Genomic DNA, 18190 nt, shown 5'->3' on the forward strand with positions numbered 1-18190 from the left:
TTGTAATCTTGTAAAAATGTGACATTATTTGGGGTCTTGCTGTCCTCAAGTTCACTACCAGGCAAAGTTGTCTCTCTGCAGTCTTGCTTTTCGAGCTCTTTTTGCCCCGCTGTCATTTACCCATAAGAGGAGGAGCGGCATCGCCGTTTAAAAATACCCCCTTGGAAGGCAACACTCGGGGAGCCGGGCGACGTCTCAAGTGTACAGCTGAGCATCTGACTTTTCTGCATTTTTTTTGTCCCCCTCCTCGGTCGTCGTCTGACAGACTGAACCTCAGAGAACCCTTCCGGTTTAAGCGTTTTTGACCAAGACGCCCCAAACGATTCATTCAAACTTTGCGAGAGTCCCTTCAAAGTTCCTGGGCTTTCCAAAAATAGCCCCGTCCCCTTCTAAAGGCCTTCTCCGAGTGCTACAGCTCCTCTTTCCCTAAGAAAGTTAAAGATGTTCCAAAGCGTCATCTGATCCGCCACATTTGCATATGTGACATCACGTGCCAGGAATAAATAAGAGGGGCCTTTGACCATGGCTCAGGACCAGTCTGTCTTGGGACTTCAGCTTCTCTTCTCCTTTCTTTCCGCTCGTCCACCTCGTGCTCTCCAACATGGTGTGTACACTTGTGTTTTGGAGCTTTCCTTGCACTTACGGACTATTTTTCTTTTAATTCGGATACCATGAAAGCCTTAATTCTAAAACTTGGACTTAAAGTTTGTACTAGAAGTATGAATACTTTTTAGCGTTTAGCTGAAGGACATTGCTTAGAACCACATTTGTGTTGACAGAAAAACCAAGTTCTCCTCTCATAAACACATTTTCTCTTTGTTCTGTCCGTTTATATTTGTCTGTTTTCGTGTGACAGACCGAGTTCACACCGGACCAGATTGAGGGTAAGTGAAGACGAAATCCTCCAGACATCATCAAAGTCTTCAAGCAGATCAAAGGAAAGCCCCATAGCTAGACTTTTTTTCCTTTAGAGATGTTTCGACAAGTAGCTTGTGGTCCAAATTGGGAACTAAGACAGTAGGAGTATGAAATTCTCGCCTCCGTGTCCAGTTGTCGTCTATTCTCGGACAACGAAGGTCTTCTAAGTTAGAGGTGTTAATCCTCAGGTCAGAGTCCAAGGAACAGGTTTGTTGGCATTGGCTTAGCCAAAAAATCCAAACCATCTTTGATGAAATTCTCTACAAACAACACAAAAAATACCAAAGATCTGTTGACTAATTGCAACATCTGGTGTTATCAATGCCACAGTCGGCATTCTTCGATTTATTGCGCTCCAAAACATGTCTTTATAAGGCCTGAGCTTGCCTGTCAGGGTGTATCAGATTCTCTCGATGTTGCCGCAACTGCAAACACGAGCAGGAATGAAGAAGGGTGTGGGAGGGGGGCTGAGGCCCCAGCTGTTGCTGCTGTTGAGGACACGCATTAATCTGTCCAAAGGGGAGGTCACTTTGAGCTCCTAGCAGGATTCATAGTCGTTGTTTGTTGGGGCCCAATCCTCCTCTGATCTGCCTGGATTCAGCTGTCGAGCCTGTTAATCTGGGAACAATTGTGAAAGCATGTGGCTTGTTGGATTTTCTGGAACACAACCCATAAAAAACAACAAAGGAGTATTAAACAGATCAAGACTGTCCATTCTATTGTGCCAGAACCCTATAACTCAAATTTTCTTTTTTGTCTCTTTCCCATCTGGCCAGACTTCAAGGAGGCTTTTGGTCTCTTTGACAGAGTTGGTGACAGCCAGGTGGCCTTCAACCAGGTGGCCGACATCATGCGCGCTCTGGGCCAGAACCCCACCAACAAGGACGTCGTAAAAATCCTGGGCAACCCAAGCGCCGACGGTGAGCATTTGGGCTGAAATCCAACCCGACGAATTTGCGGGTTTTTACTGAACGAGAAATGTTGCTAAAATTGCTAGACATGGCCAACAAGAGGCTCAACTTTGACGCCTTCCTGCCCATGCTGAAGGAGGTCGACGCTATTCCCAAGGGTACCTACGACGACTACGTTGAGGGTCTGCGCGTCTTCGACAAGGAGGGCAACGGCACAGTCATGGGCGCTGAGCTGCGAATTGTGCTGTCCACTTTGGGTAATTCCAAATTTAGTTTGCTTGGCATGCGAGTCGTGTGAAAACGGAGAGCGATGACATCAATCCTCTTGCGTCCACAGGAGAGAAGATGACTGAGCCTGAGATCGATGCCCTCATGGCCGGCCAGGAGGACGAGAACGGCAGTGTGCACTATGAGGGTAGGTGCCCATCTACCCCATCTTTCTTTGGTTTGTTTCTACAGAAGCTAATTGTTAAAACCTCTTCCGGCAGCTTTCGTCAAGCACATCATGTCTGTGTAAGAGGCCGGCATCAGGAGTGCTGGTGAAGCTGTAGCTTGCCTACAGACAGCCCAACGGTGTTTAGAACATCTACACTGTTTGAAAGACCAACCAAGGAAAGACAAGGACTTTGTACAAGGGATGTTGAAGCAAACCCATCTTGTTGTTTGTTTTGTTCTCCTTCCCTCTTCGTGTCAAACCTTCCTCTCTCAAGGACGCCGCCTCTCCGCCGCAGACCCCCTTTCACTCGGCCTCTACTCTCCTCCCCGCCACACTGGGGCGTGTCTCCACTCATCGCATGGGGTGAGGAACGGGGGAAAAGGGGTGACCGCTCATTAAGTGAGGGTAAATCCCTCCCTTCCCACCGCCACCTCATTCAGTCCCGCTATCACTGAACCCAGCAATGCCAAAGGTGCTGGAGGACGGTGGTGGATAGACCGCCATAAGTAACCCCCTAACCCCCTGAAAAGTTGTATTTATTTTCATTCTGCTCATTTCAGAATAAACTTTTCCAACGTACATCCCACCGGGGTTCGTCCTTGATCTTTCATTGTCCACACGCACCTGTAGAGAGACTCCAGTTAAAAGTCAAAACTTTTTAAAAATTTCATAAGATTTACCCTTGACTGACCTCTTTGATTGTCCCCAGCTGCTCTTTGAAGCGCAGGTGGCAGTCGTTATGCAAAAGAAAACAAAAATCCAGGTGTGAACGAAACCACAGTGTTCTTGGGTTTAGTGTAATGAAATTAACACATATATGTGTAATTTACTCAAGAAATACCCTAGCACCATACAAGGTAAGCATCTATAACTCTTGTTCGGGAATGTGTCTGGCAATAAAACCTCTCAGTCAATTGACACACGAATAAATCAATCACATTGGGAGAGTTTTAAGTTTGCAAAGTGAGGCGTTCCAGGGGGTTCAAATGGAGAAGGTCAGCACAGTTCTATGTCAGATCAAAGTGTGATGTGTGTTCAAGGACTAGCTAAACAGGGATTCTTGAACACACTTTTAGTGTCCGCACTGGACTATCACTACTAGCGTATTCTAGCGTATGTACTCAGCCTTGGAAGAGCCTTGGTATAAAATGTCAAAGCATCCAAATCGTGCTCCAGGCTTCTTTCATAGCTCTATTTCAACTTAGGGTCATAGCCACAAATATTGATTCTTCCTTCACGATCAATTTTCAAATGGTTGGTACTTCCATGTTTTGAAAAATATACTACCAATTCGAGTCCCTGGTTGGTCAGAGTTCAACTGATTTAACTTTTAACTTGTGTTTAATGGCGATAAGTTTTGTAAGTAGAGCTTAAAAACAGACTTGTGTAGCGACACACGAACGTGAGAGTTTTGAATACGCAAATATACACGCGTTTACGTTGACCTTTCATTGGAAGTGGTCGCTTACATACGATTCCAATTCTGGTGTGAATGTAGCATGAGGGAGAAATCATTATCAAGTCATCCAATAACAGGAACCTTTGAACTAAAGTTCCTGAATACATTGAGAAAGTGCAGCAATGTGCAAATGATCTATTAGAATTGAGCAGTGTTTGGTGCTCTCGCCTCACAGCAAGAATGCACTGGTTTGACTCCCAGATGGGACCTTTCTGTGTGGAGTTTGCATGTTCTCCCCCTGCATGTGTGAATTTTCTCTGGTTGCACCGGCTTCTTACCACAGTAGATTTATGGGTTATTTTATTACTCTAAAACAGGGATAGGCGACTATTCCACTTAAGAGTGACAGTGTCAGCATAATTTCCAGATATCCATCATGGCTGTTTACCTGGTTCAGGTGTGTCCAGCCAATTAGAACACGTCAGAGCAGGGTATGTTGGAAAACATCGAGGCCTGGAGTTGACTATCCCTACTCTAAAGTCTTCCTGTGTGGGAGTGATGAAGGACTGGCAACTAGGTATGCAACGATATAGTCGCTCACGATCAGATGTATAACTCGATATGAGCGTCACGGTTCCATATGTATTGAGCAAGAAAAAAATAAACACTGAAATCCTACTTTTCCACAGATGATGATTTATTTTGCAAAGAGAAATACCATGGACGAGGGACGGAAGTGTCCTACTCCTCTTTACTTCATACCTGCATTTGGTACTATTTGTTAGTGGGACACACCTGATTGAATTGGGTTTTTTTTTTACTTTAATTCTACCTCCTTTATTTACAAAATTGTGTCAAAATTACCAATGTAACACAATGACACTTGTTTTTTTTCTTGAAGTCTTTACATAATACATCATAAAGGCATGCAACATGTTTACAGAAAAATATGAGCTGCAGTAGTTTAAAAATAAACAAAGGATTTGACAAATAAAACAAACAAATCATTAAAAGTTAAATGAATCTAACTCTACATATTGAGAAAAAATTAGAAATTCTTATCACAGGATACATTATGGACATGACAAAAAAAAGAAATTCTTATCACAATAAAACCAATTTTAAGCCATTTTTAAAAAAAAAAATTCTACATTTATTGTATTTTAAATAAACCTTACATGAGTTTATGTCTAAATAATTATTTCTAAAGGGACTTCAAATGGAGCAAAACATTGTCAGCAAAAGTACACAAACCACTACATTTTGCCTTAAAAGCAAAAAAAAAAAAAAAAGATAGAAACCCTTAACTTTTAACAAGCCCGCCCCCTTGTGGCAACACATGGAAACGTGTGCTAATTGGTAAAAAAATATTTTCAGAGCTTTTTTGATTTAGTATTTTTTTTCCCCCATAACTTTATTGGAAACATCAATTTCAATACAGAAAATAGTGCAAAATAGCCATGTACATGTATACAAACATTATAAACTATTAAATAAAAATAATTAAATAAAAACAACATAAAATAAAGTAAAATACAATGCCAGGGGTAAAAATAAACAAGAAATAGAGAAAGTGGATAAAATTAAGGTAAAAGAAATTGCAGTTTACATTTTTAATTATTTTATTGGGAACAAATTTCAAGACATTTCACAGCCTTTTGGGTTTTTGAAAAAAATATTGATTCAACATATAGTATGGCCTCCACCAGAAATAAAGAAAATGTAGGCATTTTGTTAGAAAATTGCATTTGTGAATGTAAAATTTAGAAAGAAAAGATTAAAATGCCAAAATCTTATGTTGGCGGAATCCAAACAGTACATGTTTCCAAAGCAAGGAAAATGACAGAGCAAACTTATAGTAAAAGAAATCACAGAAAATTTCCCAAAAAGATTGTAAAAAGGGGCAATTCCTAAATAGATGAGTCACTGTTTCTTAAGAACATTTACAATGTGTCAATATCAGGTTTAAATCTTTTTAAATAAGTTTTTGGGGGGTATAATCTGTGTACAATTTTATAAGAAATCTCTTTAATTTTATTGGAAATAAGATACTGATTAGGTAAAGTCGACTAATCACCGATTATTTTTTCTGATTAGTCGACTAATCGGGTCATGCGCAAAGTGGATGTAAAACACACATCTTAACCATCATTAGCTTTAAACTAACTGAAATTGAATTTAGGCACTGAAGATCCCAATGCTGATAGCTGAAAACGCTGAAGCTAATAGCTAGCTAAAATATTAGTTAAATGCCAAATTAGCCTAAAAAACTAAAATAAGCCTAAGTTAGCCAAAACAGCTAGCATGCAGTTGAAATATTAGCTGAACACCAAAATAGCCTGAAAAACAAACAAAAAAAGCCTAAATTAGCCAAAATAGCTAGCATGTAGCTGAAATATTAGCTAAACTCACAATTAGTCTAAAAACCTGAGAAACTTCTACATTAGCCAAAAGAGCTAGCATGAAGCTAAAATTTGAGCTTAACTCCAAAATAGCCTTAAAAACTAAAAAAAAAAAAAAAAAACTGAATTAGTCAAAATAGCTAGCATGTAGCTGAAATATTAGTTAAACTCCAAATGCCAAAATAGTCCAAAAAATCTAGCAGAATGCCATTATAACTTTCAACTTTACTGCACTCTGACTCCATAGAATATAAAGTAACGACTAATCGACTTTCAAATTAGTCGTCGACTATTTTAATAGTCAATTAGTCGTCGATTAGTCGACTAATCTTGGCAGCCCTAACTGAGAGAGGTTTGTCACAAAATTGACTGTCTGTTTGAGATATTTGTTTAATTTTTAAAGAATTCAAAAAAGCATCAGCTGACTCGTCATTGAAGTTCGATGAGTATAATTTTTTTTTAGTATCATCAATAATTGAATCATTTATTTTAAGCTTGCTGATTGTTTGGTTGTCCTGTACGTCATCACATTGTAACAATGAACAATTCAATTTCCAATAAGAAGACATGGAATTTAAACAGGAATTTTCTGATAAGCTGATGGATATTTGAATGGCCTTGTGGGAGCTAGTAAAAGGAAGCAAAAACCTACATCTTGTATTTTTCTTTTCTTTTTTTTTAGTATTTTCCCCACCACTGGATGGCAGCACTTAAAAGAACACCCTCCTCCCAGTTCCACTGAAGAAGAAACATCTTCCGTGTTCAAAGCTCAAAAACAAAAGACCTCTCACTCTGAAGGTTTTTTTTTTTTTTTTTTTTGGAACACCACATTTAAATGATAAATTCACAAAAAAGAGATAAAGTTTTAAATCAAGTCAAAACAAACCCTAAATGAAAATTTAATTCATTTATATAAATACATTTTGTTTTCTGTTTCCACACAATTGTGTAATTAAACAGAGGGAGTGGCGTGTCTTTAAATAGAAACCATCTCAGAAGGTCGCGGTTGTTGTTTCCATAGACTGTATAGGAATAACTTACAGTCTATGATTGTTTCTGACTGCAGAGTGAAGATGTTTGCTAGCAGGCTGCTAAAACGGCACGTTTTTGGACTTAAACATGTCTGTGGAGGACGACAAGCGTTTTCTTCGGCGACTACAAGGTGCAATATCAATAAAAATGTTTATAATTACACGTAAATGTGTCTAAAGATAGCTAGTATTGTTTTTTTGTTTTGTTTGAGCTATAATAATAAGTGCAAAATGTTATTTAATAATTTATTTTTCATAATTTTGACACTTAAATTGAGTTTATCAATAATTCTCGGTTTTACCAAGGTTTAATTTGCCTTGAAGTCCGTCACAGTCACCTCTGACCCACTTCCTCGATTAAGAGACACTGGGCTAAGATATAAACTTAAACAAACAACCAATAATGCATATTTAAGGATGCACATCTACAATATATCACGTTTTATTCCATATTACTGTAGCCTTTTTATAGATAATCACATTTCTTTATGTTTTTGTCGAGTTTTCTGTTGTTAATTTTTCATTTTCCCTTTAAAAACTTTACTTTCATTTATAAAATTGTCCCCCAGCGTTGTATTTATTTTTATTTAATGTTTTTGTTGTATTATATTAAAAATCTTGTCATTTTGAAGAAACTCTTCAAAATTAAGTCATGTATAAATACAGTAACACTGAATAAATGAATAAAAAGTCAATATTTTGAATAAAATGTCACTAAATTTGTTCATTAAAAGCTAAAATAAAGTCAATTTTAATTTGAAATCGGTTTTGTCAGAAATTGCACAAAAGTATGGAGGGAATTTTGGAGAGTTGGGGGTAAAATTGCTCAGTTACCCCCTATATTTACATTGTCACTTGGGCACAACCAGCTTAAGTTTATCAGCTTTATCGATCTATTTACTGTTCTTATCGATCCATTTTCTGAACACTAAAGACCACTAATGAAAGTCCAGTTTTCAGTGTTTTTGACGTTTTTGTGCCATTTTTTTAAAAATTATTTTGGAGGGTATATATTAAGAAAATTAAGCCTAAAATTGGATTATTTAGAGTATTTATTTTTTGAAATTGTTGGGACTCAGGAGCAAACTAAAAAATTCTGTTTGTAAAAGAGCCAAAACTTTAGAATCCAATCCTGGTTGTGGCTCAAACTGTTTCTTTTTTGCTTTTGTAGATTCGTTAAAACTAATAAAGTTTTTAATTTTAGATGTATCAAAACCCAGTTTATTTGTTTTTTTCCATTTTTTTTTTCTAGCCAACAGCGCAGCCAAACGCAGAACCTTGAAAGCCCCGGTTCTACATCCCGGCTAGAGACCTCTAGGGCCAAGACCATGATGGATATTGGAACTCGCCGAATCTTCAACGAAGACCACGACATTTTCAGACAAAGCGTCCGGCGGTTCTTCCAGGAGGAAGTGGTTCCTCACCACAAAGAGTATGTCATCAGAGGAAAAATCATGGATTTTGATTCGTGCAGGGATTTGATTCGTCTTTTTTTGGGTCACTCTAGGTGGGAGAAAGCGGGGCAGGTGAGCAGGGAATTGTGGGAGAAAGCTGGTGAGCAGGGCCTGTTGGGTGTGATGATACCAGAGGAGCACGGAGGCATCGGAGGAGACGTGTTCTCCGCCGCCATCACCTGGGAGGAGCAGTGAGTTCATACGTTTGACCGCTTCTTGCTTGTCTTGCTCGTGTGATCGCTACATTCTGGGGCTTGATTGTCAAAAGTTATGCCTCTTGCTTGAGTTGCTTGAGCTAAAACCCCAACATAAACCAAACCAGAAACTAAATTATGCTTTACAAGGCAGATCAGAAGGAAATATATGAATTACATCTAGAATAATACAGTATTTCCCCCTTATTCACGGAGGTAAGGGACCGGAGATATTTGCGGATCCACAGATACGGAAAACCAAAAGTTTCATATACTAGTCTTGAATTGTTGAGTTTTTGTGACAAACCGGAAGAGTTTTGTAACCATGAATATGTGAAACTGAGAATAAAAAAACGTGAATATTGAGGGGAAACATTGTACCGTCTTTCTGGGAATCCACCAGAACTTGTTTTTGGCACCTGTTGGAGGATAGAATACCAGCAAAGAGTGAAAATTTACTAATTATATGGACCAAAACTGCCATGTGTAATCTTTGTCTTAACCACGGAGAAGTTGGACATTGTAGTACAGAGTGGCTGTTGATAGTATGTAAGTGTGTTTTCAGACTGGACTCATCTGGTTCCCTTAAGGTGAACCCAATCCTGATTATCTGGAACAAAGCTTCAGTCTGAATACACGCAAGCGTGCCCTTGTCTAGTATCAGGAACCGCTCCTGGACCCATCTTTTGAGGTGGTCTAGGTTGGTTTCCAATCAAACTAGACTTTAGTTTGCTCTGAAATTCCTCAGTCTTAATATGGTCCGTGTTGGAACCGGAAGAACTGAACCAAAACGGCTACCATAGCCGGTCATTAGCAGACAAACGCAGAGCAGCGATGCAACAATAGCTCATTAAAATGTGGTTGGATGAATGTAGGCTCATTAAAACAACTTTTAGCATTATACACATTGCTTCTCACACTGTTTTCCCAACAATTTATATGTCAAAAGCCCTTAGCGTACCTCGTAGCCATAGCATCCCCAACGTAGCCGTAAAAAGTGTTCAACCTGTCCTTCAAAATTGACCAGCGAAATAAAAAGTTTGAATAAGTGAACAATCCTGGCAAAGATTTCCAAAGTGCAGGACCTCCGTCTTTCTCTTTTTGTTTTGACCTGGCCCCGTAACTGCTGGCCAATGACTGAAGAGATCTTTAGTCTTATGGTTTTGTTTACAAGCTTTGGTCCGGAAAACGATAGCCCGCTTGCAGTCAGAATATAGACCAAATGCAAGGTCAGGGATTCAATTCGGAACAAAGTAGGCCGACTCGGTCTGGAACAAATCCTTTTCCCAGTCTGAATACACCCTAAAAAAGAGGTCTCCAAAGTCAGTCCTCGAGGGCTGGTGTCCTATATTTTCCAACCAACCAGACATTGAAGCTCCCTATTGGCCACACACACCTGATCTAGATAATCAGCAGCAGGTAAGGCAGGGTTTCTGGAAAACCACCAGGAGGCCGGCCACCCCTGCCCAAAAGCAACAAACACACCAGGCATGTGACGCAGGTTCACGAATTCACTAAAAAGTAGGTTCTCGAACATGGTATTCACACTGGACAAGAAAGGAGGAGATTCTTCTTTTTCTAGTCTTTACTAACAAATGTTCACCACCTACAGTTGGTAGAGGCTTGGTGTGAAATGTCCAAGCGGTATCTTTGGAAATCTTGCGAATATTACTCCAAGCGTCGTCTATCAAAGGTCTTTTCCAATATACCATAGACTTGGTGTCATAGAATCCAGCCGGGCACAAATTACAACTATTCATTTCTTCTTTGTGATCAATTTTCAAATGGTTGGTACGACCAAATCCGTGTCCATGATTGATCAAAATTCAGCCTGGTTAAACTTTCAACGCCTTCTCAATGGCAGTGCTCTCTACACGTAGAGCTTGAAAACAGTCCTAGAAACTTGTGTAGCTACGGCGCATTTACAGATTTTTATTGGAATTGGTTGCTTGAGCCATGTGTTGCAGAGGGTGGTGTCTTACATCAAACATCCCCTTAATTCTTTGGACGTAACTTCTTGACGTTGTCCTCTAGAATGTACTGCAACTGCACGGGCCCGGGGTTCGCCCTACACTCCGACATCATCATGCCCTACGTCGTCAACTATGGAAGCAAAGAGCAGGTGGAGAGATTTGTTCCCAACATGACTGCTGGGAAGTGCATCGCCGCGATTGCCATGTCAGAGCCTGGTGCCGGCAGGTCAGTGAACAAACTATGACTGTATAAGGCTCTCCAGAAATCTGACAATCCGACAGTGCAGGGTTTGACCATTGCTGGCCTTGGTCTTTCTAGCGATCTTCAGGGTGTGAGAACGTACGCAAAGAAGGATGGAAGTGATTGGATCCTAAATGGCAACAAGGTAAAACATGGTGGGAGCCAAAGCAACCCATTGGCTCTCAGTAGTAATTTGTGATGCTTTTCCTGGTCATCTCCTTAGGTTTTCATCTCAAATGGTTGGATGGCTGACCTGGTGGTGGTGGTGACCGTGACAAACCGCGAGGCGAAGACGGCAGCACATGGGATCAGTCTGTTCCTTGTGGAAGATGGCATGAAGGGGTTCCAGAAAGGCCGTAAACTCGATAAGATTGGTCTGAAGGCACAGGTACTGAAATTCCCTTTGCTTCAACTAAATGTACAGATAGTTTAGTCCCTTTAACCTTAATACTATACTTTTTAAGGACACAGCTGAGCTGTTTTTCGAGGATGTGCGCCTCCCAGCCAGTGCCCTCCTGGGTGAACTCAACAAAGGTTTCTACTACCTAATGAACGAACTTCCTCAGGTCACACTTATTGTCTATATCTCCTCCCAAGTCCTTTGATTTCAAAACCAACTGGGATTAAAACAAGTGAATTATTCATTCTAGGAACGTCTGGTAATTGCCGACATGGCCATAGCAAGCTGCGAGTTCATGTTTGAGGAAACCAGAAACTACGTTTTGCAGCGGAAAGCGTTTGGCAAAACCATCTCTCACTTGCAGGTTTGTATCGTCTGCAATGGTCCGACGATAAAAGCAAGCTTGTCCGAAACATTACATTTTTTTGTTAGTTTACACTTGCGTTTGTTTTTGTCCGCTCTCCTCCCCAGAGGCTCACATTTCTCATGTTTTAGCTACATCTTTAGTAACACATCTGCCATTTTTCTTGACTTTAGCCTATGACCTAGAGATCCACCATCCAGCTAGTTTCCCAGCAATCCTTGTCCCATCAACAGCTAATTAGCTAAATCAAGGATTCTAAAGTTTTTGATTGACCTAAGACTCCTTATCTATGTATTTAGTAGCAAAAAGGTAATAGATTTTTGTCACAAAAAAACCCAATGCTCTCTTCTCAAATTTGAAGCCAAATTGGAAGTACGAGTTGTTGCAATTCCTCAAATGGCCACTGGTGGCTGGTGTCAGATGTTGACGATTCTTACTCATTCCCAAAAGTCTAGCTTTAGAAGTAGCCAATCAGAAGTTTTTTTTATCCTGGTTTTCCTGCACCCATATGGTTGAAAGTAGAACCTAACAAAGAGATAATACTTTTTACAAGTTCATTTTTTTTCTTTAAAAAGCATGTTTGTATTAAAGCTTTAGGTTGTTTTGCAATTTTACCATTGTTGTTCCATTGTTTTTCTTACTCACAGTCAGCATTTTGGCTTGTGTCAGTCATGCTATTGTTTGCTTAATGTGGCAACATGGGAGAATACTCAACTTATTTAGCCTTTGTGAGTTGTGGATGATTTTTTTTTCTAAAAAAGATCTGAACATTTTGCAGACTGTACAGCACAAACTGGCCGAATTGAAGACCGAGATCTGCGTGGGACGGACTTTTGTGGACAACTGCCTTCAGCTCCTCGCTGAAAAACGTCTGGATCCCTCCACAGCCTCGATGGCCAAGTTTTGGTGAGAAGATTGAAATCTGTTCAAGCTAATCACTCGGTTGATGCCAGCTTCTCACTTCCTTCAATTTTTATTTATTTATTTATTTTTTTGTTCTCTTTAGGACATCGGAACTTCAGAACAAAGTGGCCTCTCAGTGCCTGCAGCTTCATGGAGGCTGGGGATACATGTGGGAATATCCAATCGCCAAGTAAGAATACACCATGAATGGGGAAGTAGTGATTCATTACAGTCAGTTTTCAAATGCATTTCTTAAAAAATAATTACATTTTGTAAAACGACCAAAAAAAAAATCACCATTTGATAAAAGGGTTGCCACGATTAGTTGACTAATTGACTATTAAAATAATCGACAACTAATTGAATAGTCGATTAGCTTTATAATATATGCAGTCAGAGTGTAGTGGAACGTTATAATTGCATTCTGCTAACTTTTTGGAATACTTTGGCATTAATTGTGTTTTTTAGGCTATTTTGGAGTTTAGCTAAGATGTCAGCTGTATGCTAGCTATTTTGGCTAATTTAGGCATTTTTTCAGTTTTTTAGGCTAATTTGGAGTCTAGCTAATATTTGAGCTGCATGCTTGCTATTTTGGCTGATTTAGGCTTTTTTGTGTTTTAGACTATTTTGGCAAAAAGCTAATATTTTTGCTACATGCTAGCTATTTTGGCTAATTTAGGATTTTATTTTTAGTTTTTTAGGCTAATTTGGAGTTTAACTAATATTTTAGATGGCTTTAAGCTTCAGCAATTTTAGCAATCAATTTCAGCATCTTCATTTATCAGTAGCATCTTCAGCGACCAAATTCACCTTACAGCATTCATACTAGCATTATCTCAGGTAATGGTATAGATATGTAGTATTTAGTTACTGAGGGTTAAGATGTGTGCTTTACATCCAGTTTGCGTATGACCCGATTAGTCGACTAATCGGAAAAAATAATGATTAGTCGACTATTAAAATAATCATTCATAGCAGCCCTATTTGATAAGTAACCTATCAACTTTTGTAAAATGTGCTTCTTGGATTATTGCCAGATTGGTAAAACCTTTCCATAAAAGCCATTGCAAAAGATAGAAGTTCTAAAGTTAAAAAAATAATAATAATCATGCTTTCACATGAAAATAATGCAAATCCCTATACAAATCTTTGAACTAGAAATAGAGATTTTTAAGACTTTGGGCCTCTAGAAAACCTTAAGAACCTTTATCCAAAAACTTGTCACCAGTTGTAACTGACTCAAAGAGCACAAGAAAGATACAACCAGGAAGCCATAAAAGAAGCAGAACGTTTTAGATTAGAAGTTTATGGTTCAACAACAAGAGAATAAAATAAAGGAGCTGTGTGAAAGTTCAATGAGAAAGATGCTGCTTAAGACCTAGTCACATGCTCCTGTACAGGAATTGACCCATATGGGTGCTACTGGTTTTTGGGTTACTTACTCCAGTCTTATACTGGACCATCTTAAGGTGAGTGCCAGTTTGAGGTTTGTGGCGCCACCTCGAAAGGTTTCATCAAAATTGAACGAACAATTGTGGTGTGTGTGGTAAGTGTATCGTAAAGTATTCATAAGATAGGAAATTGCTCACACTTTTGATCTACGGGGGATTCCTACATATTCTCTCTCCCAACTCGTTATATACGGACGTGTGGTTGGGGTCCCTTTGTGTCTATTTTGACATTTTGGGTGTCCCCAACTCATCGTTTTTTTATGTGCTGCCTGTAAGGTCCCCAACCCTCGGAACAGGGTAACGGACGTGGAACCAGTACTAGGTGAAGGTTAGGATATCGGTATGGTCTGGTCCATGTCCCAAAGGTTCGGGGGGCCCCTGATTGGTGTCTGTGGACTGGTAGCAAGCAGCCCTTGGACCGGTACCGGTTCATAGTCCGCAGGTTGGGAACTCCTGATTTAATGGAAACAGCCAGCATGTCAAAAGGCAAGTTGGGGACACCTAAAACGTCAAAAAGTAACGCAGAGAGGGCCCGAACCATACGTCCAGATATGACGAGTTGGAAGTGACTATGCATTGGTGAATCTGTCGTATTGTGCACTAATTGTAAGTAAAGTGCGAGTACTGGTTCCTTAGTGACCACGCAAATGTTTCTCACATGGGAGGTAAAGGTAATTGTAAGTGCCCGTATGATGCCCACACAATGTACTCTAATATAAAAAATATTCAACAGTCTGCCACAAGGCGATTATACTAATCATGTGAAAAACACTAATTGACTTCTTGCACAGTTTGTAGGATTTGGAACGATTGAAAATATGAAAAATCTGTTTGACACGCCTGTATCTCACCTACTTCACCCTTACTTACCATTGCGCATTTTATGTGTTCACTACGACCCATCACCCGCAGCATGCCCATAGAAAAAATTTGCATGGACATTGTCCCTGTATCAAATTAAATATACTATATTGTCCCTAAGGAAAATTTTCTTGGACTCACAGTGACAGTCGCTGCAAATTATATTTGCACATGACTCGATACAAGCAGGACGGTAGAAAACACAAATCTAGGTAGACTTACTACTTTAAACATTAAAAATTAGCATTTTATATTTACTCGGAATGCATAGCAATCAGAACCCTTTAGTGTGAGATATGTTCCACAAATGAAAAGACAAAGAAATGAGTAACTGTATTTATTATACGTATTTGCCTTTCAGGGCGTTTGTGGACTCCCGTGTTCAGCCTATCTATGGAGGAACCAACGAGATCATGAAGGAGCTCATCGCTCGCAACATCGTCAGCCAGAAATGAGGACATAAGGGGTGGAGTCAGAGAAAAAAACTAATGCAGTTTGACTTTTACATTTGTGAACACAACAATGACTGTAGTCTCTGTTTGAAAAGGTTTCTTACAAAAAAAAAAGCTTAATGGCATTAAATACAAACTTGAACCATTAGTCTCAATCTAATGTTGTTTTATCGTTTTTTTCTCACTATGGGGTTAAATAAATTAGATGTACAATAAATAAATATCAAAAAGGTAAAAATACACTTATTACATCCTATTAATGAGCTGATTGCCTTATAGAACACACATCTTTTTAATATTTTGCCAAGAAGTGTCATTTTTTTTGTGATCATACTTTGTAAGTCTCTCATAATTTATTTTTAGCTAAAATAAAGACAATTGACGGCTCTTTTTTGTGTCTTTTAAGATGGGTTTACATAGTCTTTAACATTTCCAACACCAACATATTAACTTCTGAAAATTGCGAACATTTGCAGTTATCTTGTAGGGGGAAAAAAAATCAAGATAGCAGAAAACAAAACACTTTTTGCATGCTAGCAAACGCACCAATTGCGCTAGCATCCCGTCCCAACACTACCACGATTGACTATAACACAAGTTAGTTAACATTTTACTCAACTTTCAGTACCATTGAAACTACTTTTTTACAACACAAAGTAATATGGTACTATTATATATTACTTTAGTAACAAGCTTCTGTCGAAAGTGACTGGGAGTTAGCCTTTTTAGAAAAAAAAAGCTAGCCAAATTTTTGGGGAAAAAAAATTAGGAATTTGAGTTTAGGAAGATTTTGTTAAAAAGAAAAAATGTGTATCAGCAAAAGTTGACATACTAAGTCTATTATACATTATTTTACTAAAAAAAAAACACAAAACAGCTGTTGAGGCATCTAAAAAAGCCTTTTTAGCTAAATAAAAGTAAATCCAGATGGCGGAAAACACGGGACTAGCGTCCCGTCACCACACTACATTGTTTGACTGTAACACAAGTTAGCTAACATTTAATGGGTAACATTTTACTCTAATATCAGTAGCAATGAAACTACCGGTACTTTGTTACAGTAAAAATCATTATGTCAGTATAATATATTACTTTAGTAACAGTTTAGTAACAAGTTTCTGTCAATGCTTTTTGGGAGTTAGCATTTTTGAAAATAGGTAGCCAAATCTGAAAAATTTATTTTATAAATTCAAGTTTTAGAGAGATTTTGTTAGGGAAAATGCACGCCTGCAAAAATTGACATGTTTGGTATATATATACCTAACTTATCTTTAAAAAAAATAACTTTTATAGAGTATTTTTCTGTTAGGGCACTTATTTTTTTTTTGCCAACTAAAAGCATTTTATTACTATGATAAATAGCATAATGACATTGTTTCAAGTTGGAAAATTAAAGAAATTTGGGCAAAAGAGCTGAAAGTTCAAAGTTTCAACATGTAAATTATAAGACTTTACCTCTGTTAAAAGGTTTGTATCAATAAAGTTTTGATTGAAGTCTAAACAGCCCCAAATTTCATACCAGTTAGCTAACATTTATCGGATAAAATATTACTTATATTTCAGTAACAATGAGTCAAACAACTTTGTTATAGCAAGATGCTTATGTTACTGTAACGTTTATGTCAACACTGGGAGCTAGCATTTTGAAGAAAATAACAGCTAGCTAAATTTTTGGGGGAGAAAAACTTGACAAATTCAAGAATTGTGAGATTTTTATGTAAGTAGATGGGCAAATGAGTTGAGACTAGATTGTATCCTAATTTACTGTTTGTATAAATAAAGTTTTGATTCTTTGAAGTCTAAGCCGCCATGTTTGAGCATAAAATGCTGATAAATTTACTCTATTGTGCGCAATTTTCTTTTTCTTTAAGCGAAAAAACAACGTTTTTTTATTTTTGGAAGATATATGTTTAGCTGCTAAAATTGCAGATGTATTTAGACCGTCTTACCTGTAGGGGGCAGTGTTTACATTCTAATGTTTCATTACAGAAAGAAAACGATCCAAACCATTATAGCAAAGTTTGCAGCTTGCATTTTACGTTCTATTTGAGTAGATTAATATTTATTGTATGCATTTTAAAACTTAATTTTGGCCATCCCTGCCTTAGGTTTTGTTTCACAAAACGAAGCATTTTATTTTATTTTATTTTAAATGAGTTTATTGTGGGCATCCCTGCCACGCCTCACCTGCAGGGGACTGAAGTGCGGCCAAATTTCTCTGCCTTGCATCCCTCCCTCCTCCCATCTTCTTCCACTCTTCCTCCCCCGGCACCATTCACCACATTATCGGCCCCTTCTTTTTCCATCTTCCCATAGCAACAGCCACGCCTCGATGCTCCGTCCGTCTCTGCAGGAACTCCTCGAAAACCATATCCGCCCACTAAATACATAAAAATATATATACAAATAAGAAATTGTGACATTTAACTATCATTCTCCCAAAATGTGTGGAATCATGTCAATAAAATAAATACATTCATCTGTTGCTTATGCTGAAACGCTCTGCAGCGTTTTACAACGATTTACGGTAGTTTAATTTGCAGGGGGCGGGGCTACGTGCCACTCTCATTGTGACCGCAGATCCCTTCAGACTCGGGTATCAGCGCCGCTCCGCCGCTCAAACCACCCAGGTAAGACCAGAAACACGCTTTTTATTGTCTTTTTCAAACAATTTTTCTCTTTAAATTCATCCTAAGCGGCGTGAATGCACGTTTTGGTGCCGCAAAGACAGCCGTAAAAGTTAGTTTTAAGGCTCAAGCTTTGATTTATCAATGTGGTCTGTTAATTTTTAGACATTGAT

General features: G+C 38.7%; 3 protein-coding genes and 1 long non-coding RNA gene across 7 annotated transcripts in view; 3 read left to right on the plus strand and 1 right to left on the minus strand.

Moving 5' to 3' along the window:
* The first annotated feature begins 500 nt into the window (after positions 1 to 500).
* mylz3 (myosin, light polypeptide 3, skeletal muscle) lies at positions 501 to 2851 on the plus strand. The gene is made up of 6 exons (XM_024288939.2): positions 501 to 604; positions 857 to 884; positions 1695 to 1838; positions 1916 to 2086; positions 2167 to 2244; positions 2318 to 2851. The coding sequence occupies exons 1-6, from the start codon at positions 602 to 604 to the stop codon at positions 2344 to 2346; spliced, it is 453 nt and encodes a 150-aa protein (XP_024144707.1). The 5' UTR covers positions 501 to 601; the 3' UTR covers positions 2347 to 2851.
* Positions 2412 to 17914, minus strand: LOC112156671. The gene is made up of 4 exons (XR_002921021.2): positions 17865 to 17914; positions 17578 to 17770; positions 2957 to 2974; positions 2412 to 2889 (listed from the first exon to the last, which is right to left on the minus strand). It is a non-coding gene; the product is annotated as an uncharacterized LOC112156671 (long non-coding RNA).
* On the plus strand, positions 7097 to 15630 carry acadl (acyl-CoA dehydrogenase long chain). Its single transcript, XM_024288937.2, has 11 exons — positions 7097 to 7228; positions 8350 to 8529; positions 8605 to 8742; positions 10780 to 10944; positions 11038 to 11104; positions 11183 to 11347; positions 11424 to 11525; positions 11610 to 11723; positions 12502 to 12629; positions 12730 to 12816; positions 15300 to 15630. The coding sequence occupies exons 1-11, from the start codon at positions 7113 to 7115 to the stop codon at positions 15391 to 15393; spliced, it is 1356 nt and encodes a 451-aa protein (XP_024144705.1). The 5' UTR covers positions 7097 to 7112; the 3' UTR covers positions 15394 to 15630.
* Positions 17915 to 17998: 84 nt separating the features above from the next.
* The window catches only part of LOC112156670 (microtubule-associated protein 2), an 80650-nt gene continuing 80458 nt past the window's right edge, over positions 17999 to 18190 (plus strand). For all 4 annotated transcript variants that reach the window (XM_024288940.2, XM_036215943.1, XM_036215945.1 and 1 more), the window contains exon 1: positions 17999 to 18020. The gene's annotated coding sequence lies outside the window, so the exon portion shown is untranslated. The remainder of the gene's footprint in view (positions 18021 to 18190) is intronic.

The sequence above is a fragment of the Oryzias melastigma genome, linkage group LG2 (genome assembly GCF_002922805.2).
Source record: "Oryzias melastigma strain HK-1 linkage group LG2, ASM292280v2, whole genome shotgun sequence".
Lineage (NCBI taxonomy): Eukaryota > Metazoa > Chordata > Actinopteri > Beloniformes > Adrianichthyidae > Oryzias > Oryzias melastigma.

Bases quoted from the DNA above. Each gene is read 5' to 3' on its own strand.
- mylz3 (XM_024288939.2), top strand. The intron at 885-1,694 runs GTAAGTGAAGAC...CCATCTGGCCAG, and splicing joins CACACCGGACCAGATTGAGG to ACTTCAAGGAGGCTTTTGGT. The intron at 2,087-2,166 runs GTAATTCCAAAT...TTGCGTCCACAG, and splicing joins AATTGTGCTGTCCACTTTGG to GAGAGAAGATGACTGAGCCT.
- acadl (XM_024288937.2), top strand. From the start codon at position 7,113: ATGATTGTTTCTGACTGCAGAGTGAAGATGTTTGCTAGCAGGCTGCTA. The intron at 10,945-11,037 runs GTCAGTGAACAA...TGGTCTTTCTAG, and splicing joins TCAGAGCCTGGTGCCGGCAG to CGATCTTCAGGGTGTGAGAA. The intron at 12,630-12,729 runs GTGAGAAGATTG...TGTTCTCTTTAG, and splicing joins GCCTCGATGGCCAAGTTTTG to GACATCGGAACTTCAGAACA.